General features: G+C 45.8%; 1 protein-coding gene across 1 annotated transcript in view; it reads right to left on the reverse strand.

Annotated features, from left to right (window-relative positions):
* Positions 1-832: 832 nt before the first annotated feature.
* Positions 833-3,985, reverse strand: part of LOC132178097 (uncharacterized) — a 4,119-nt gene continuing 966 nt past the window's right edge. Inside the window, exons 2-5 of the mRNA XM_059590553.1 lie at positions 3,410-3,980; positions 2,488-2,683; positions 1,912-2,286; positions 833-1,677 (exon numbers count right to left, since the gene is read on the reverse strand). Coding sequence (XP_059446536.1) covers positions 833-1,677; positions 1,912-2,286; positions 2,488-2,683; positions 3,410-3,980 — 1,987 coding nt within the window. The remainder of the gene's footprint in view (positions 1,678-1,911; positions 2,287-2,487; positions 2,684-3,409; positions 3,981-3,985) is intronic.

The following is a 3,985-nucleotide window of genomic DNA, read 5'->3' on the forward strand; positions in this document are numbered from 1 at the left end:
ACTCACTGCTTAATGAGGCAAGGGGTCCGGTTACTCAGCGAAAAATTCAAACCTGATTTTTTTATTTTATTTATTATTATTATTTTTTTTTTATAGCATGCCAAAGTTATTCACCCAATATGTCACCCAACAGAATTCAAGATATTGAAAACAAACATAATTGGTCTCAAAATTCATACCTCACAGACATGTGCTAGTGTGCTCAAGATAGATTTAAATTGAAACAAGAAGCATCTCATGTTGCCAAAAGTAAGTAATAAGACTCAAAATTCCTAAGTCATATGATCATGTGTTCACAACTTTAAGCCTACCAATGAATTTCTAACCAAAATCAAAGCTCAACCATATGCTTAAGAATGACATAACAATAATAATGGACCGTGTTTTGTTTTTTCATACCCCCAAACTTGAATCATACATTGTCCCCAATGTATGTATAGAACTAAAGAATACGATCAAGAGTGTAGGAATACCTGAATGAGCAGATGTGGGCATATCATACCCCCAAATTTGAATGCAAAAACACATGTCCTAAAAATAAAGTTATACTCCAACCAAATACCAATCAAGTGCACACATTGTTGTAAAAAGATAAACAACGAATGAAACAACAATGGATAAAATAAACCTGGATGGAGATCATATGCCCTGGTGGAGTGGAGTGCGGGGGTACGCTCGAGTGGCACTGAAGGTGCGCGTGAGCGTACGCGTGCATGTGTGTGCTTGGTTGAGAGCGGCTGCGCTCGATCCCACGCAGGGTGGGCTCGAGCGCAGGCCTATGTACTGGGATCGAGTGCACAGTGGGTGCGCTCGAGCCCAGGGTGTCAATGCCTTAATCACAAAGATAGACGGGATCCGTCAAATCGACGGATTCCACGTCTGTACCTGGCTCGAGGTTTTGGATGCAAGGCTTCAACCTTTGACCGTTGACCTTGAATAGAGTGCCATCCTTTGGGTCCCGCAATTCAACGGCTCCATGGGGTGACACTGAGGTGACTATGAAGGGGCCGTCCCATCTTGAACGGAGCTTCCCAGGGAAAAGCCGGAGTCTGGAATTGAAGAGCCATACTTTCTGATCCCGAACAAATTGCTTGGGCAAGATATGCTTGTCATGAAAGGCCTTAGTCCGCTCCTTATAAAGGCAAGCACTATCATAGGCATCTCGCCGCAGCTCCTCCAATTCTGTCAACTGAAGTTTCCGGTGCGGACCGGCAGCTTGCATGTCGAAATTGAACTGCTTGATGGCCCACATAGCCTTGTGTTCTAATTCCACAGGGAGGTGACACGCCTTGCCATAAACCAGCCGATAGGGAGACATTCCAATGGGGGTTTTGTAAGCTGTGCGGTAGGCCCATAATGCATCATTGAGGCGCAAGGACCAATCCTTGCGGTCCGGCCTAACCGTTTTCTCCAGAATATGCTTAATCTCCCGGTTAGACACTTCCACTTGGCCACTTGTTTGAGGATGGTAAGGAGTGGCGACCTTATGTGTGACAGAATACTTGAGAAGCAAGGCCTTGAAAAACCGGTTGCAAAAGTGTCTACCTCCATCACTGATGATAGCCCGAGGGGTACCAAATCTGCTAAAAATGTTGGCTTGGAGGAACTTCACTACAACCTTGTGATCATTGGTTTTTGTGGCGATAGCTTCGACCCACTTAGAGACATAATCCACTCCTACCAAAATATACTCATGTCCACAAGATGGTGGGAAGGGTCCCATGAAGTCGATACCCCAGACATCAAAAATCTCGACAATAAGGATGGGGTTCAATGGCATCATGTCCCTCCGAGACAGAGCTCCTAGGCGCTGACATCTCTCACAAGCTCGGCAGAAGTCATAGGCATCTTTGAACAAGGTGGGCCATGTGAATCCGCATTGTAGAACCTTGGCTGCTGTCTTCTTGGCACTGAAATGTCCCCCACAAGCTAGAGAATGACAAAAGGTAAGAATGCTGGAAAATTCACTCTCAGGAACACATCGTCGGATGATCTGGTCAGCACAATACTTGAACAACTCTGGATCTTCCCAATAATAGAATCGGACTTGCTTGAAGAAGCGGTCCTTATCTTGCTTAGACCACTGAGAGGGAATCCGGCCTGTTGCTAGATAATTGACAATATCGGCATACCACGGTGGATTTCTCGGGGTGATTTCTAAGAGTTGCTCATCTGGGAACGAGTCATGAACTGGAACCGGCTGGGGTGTCGCAAATGAAATCCGTGACAAATGGTCAGCAACAACATTTTCAGTACCCTTCTTGTCCCGAATCTCAATGTCAAACTCTTGTAGAAGTAGAATCCAGCGGATCAACCGAGGCTTTGTTTCCTTCTTGGCCAGCAGGTGTCGTAGAGCAGCATGATCAGAAAAAATTATAACCTTTGATCCCAGAAGATATGAGCGGAATTTATCCAGAGCAAATACCACAGCTAGCAATTCTTTCTCAGTGGTTGTGTAATTGACTTGAGCATCTATCAACGTCTTGCTAGCATAATAAATGACATGAGGAAGCTTGCCTACCCGTTGTCCCAAAACTGCACCCACAGCATAATCAGATGCATCACACATGATCTCAAAGGGCAATGACCAGTTAGGCGGCTGCATGATGGGAGCAGAGGATAATAGGGACCGGAGCTGCTTGAATGCCTGGTGACAGGCTTCATCAAAGTGAAAAGGGGTGTCCTTAGCAAGCAAGTGACATAAGGGCCTTGAAATTTTGCTGAAATCTTTGATGAAACGACGATAGAAGCCGGCGTGCCCTAGGAAAGAACGGATCTGCTTCACTGAAGTGGGTGGTGGTAAATTTTCAATGAGCTCAACTTTGGCCCGGTCCACCTCAATACCTCGTTTGGACACTATATGGCCCAAAACTATACCTTCCTGGACCATGAAGTGGCTTTTCTCCCAGCTCAAAATCAGGTTAGTTTCTTTGCAACGTTGAAGCACAAGTGACAGATTATGGAGGCATTTATCAAAAGAAGATCCAAAAACAGAAAAGTCATCCATAAATACCTCCAAAAAATTTTCCACCATGTCGGAGAATATAGACATCATACATCTCTGGAATGTGGCAGGTGCATTGCATAGGCCGAAGGGCATGCGTCGGTAAGCAAAGGTGCCGAATGGACATGTGAATGTCGTCTTCTCTTGGTCTTGGGGATCAACTGCTACCTGATTATACCCGGAATAGCCATCTAAGAAGCAATAGTAGCTCTGGCCAGCAAGACGCTCCAAAATTTGATCAATGAATGGGAGGGGGAAGTGATCCTTTCGGGTATGAGAATTGAGCTTCCGGTAGTCAATGCAGACACGCCACCCCGTGGTTGTGCGCTGTGGAACCAATTCGCCAGCAGAATTCTCAACAACGGTGATGCCTGATTTCTTTGGAACTACTTGAGTTGGGCTCACCCATTTGCTATCTGAGATGGGGTAGATGATGCCTGCATCAAGTAACTTGACGACCTCTTTCATTACTACCTCCTTCATGTTGGGATTCAACCGGCGCTGTGCCTGACGGGAGGGTCGAGCATCTTCTTCCAAATGGATCCGGTGCATACAGATGGAGGGGTCAATGCCTTTCAAATCTGCCACGGTCCAACCAATAGCCTCTTTATATTCTTTTAACACTGCGAGCAGACTGTCTTCTTGGTCTTTTTGTAAGTCGGAAGCAATGATGACCGGCAGGGTGTTGTTGGACCCCAGAAATGCGTATTTGAGCTTTTCTGGCAGGGGCTTCAACTCAAGCTTCGGTGGAGACAGTAGGGATGGAACAGGAGGAGTGCTTGATGTCACAGGTAGGGGCTCCTTTACTACTCTCCATGGATGGAAATCTGCACTGGCGGCTGTTTCTAACAATTCATGGACCTCTTGAATGTACTGGTCGGTGTTGAATTCTTCAATGTTGAAATAATTCAGGCAAGCTTCTACTGGGTCCTTTGTCAAGAGACTGGGTAGTGAGTCTTCTATATATTCTTCAATGCTGTC

The sequence above is a fragment of the Corylus avellana genome, chromosome ca4 (assembly GCF_901000735.1).
Source record: "Corylus avellana chromosome ca4, CavTom2PMs-1.0".
Lineage (NCBI taxonomy): Eukaryota > Viridiplantae > Streptophyta > Magnoliopsida > Fagales > Betulaceae > Corylus > Corylus avellana.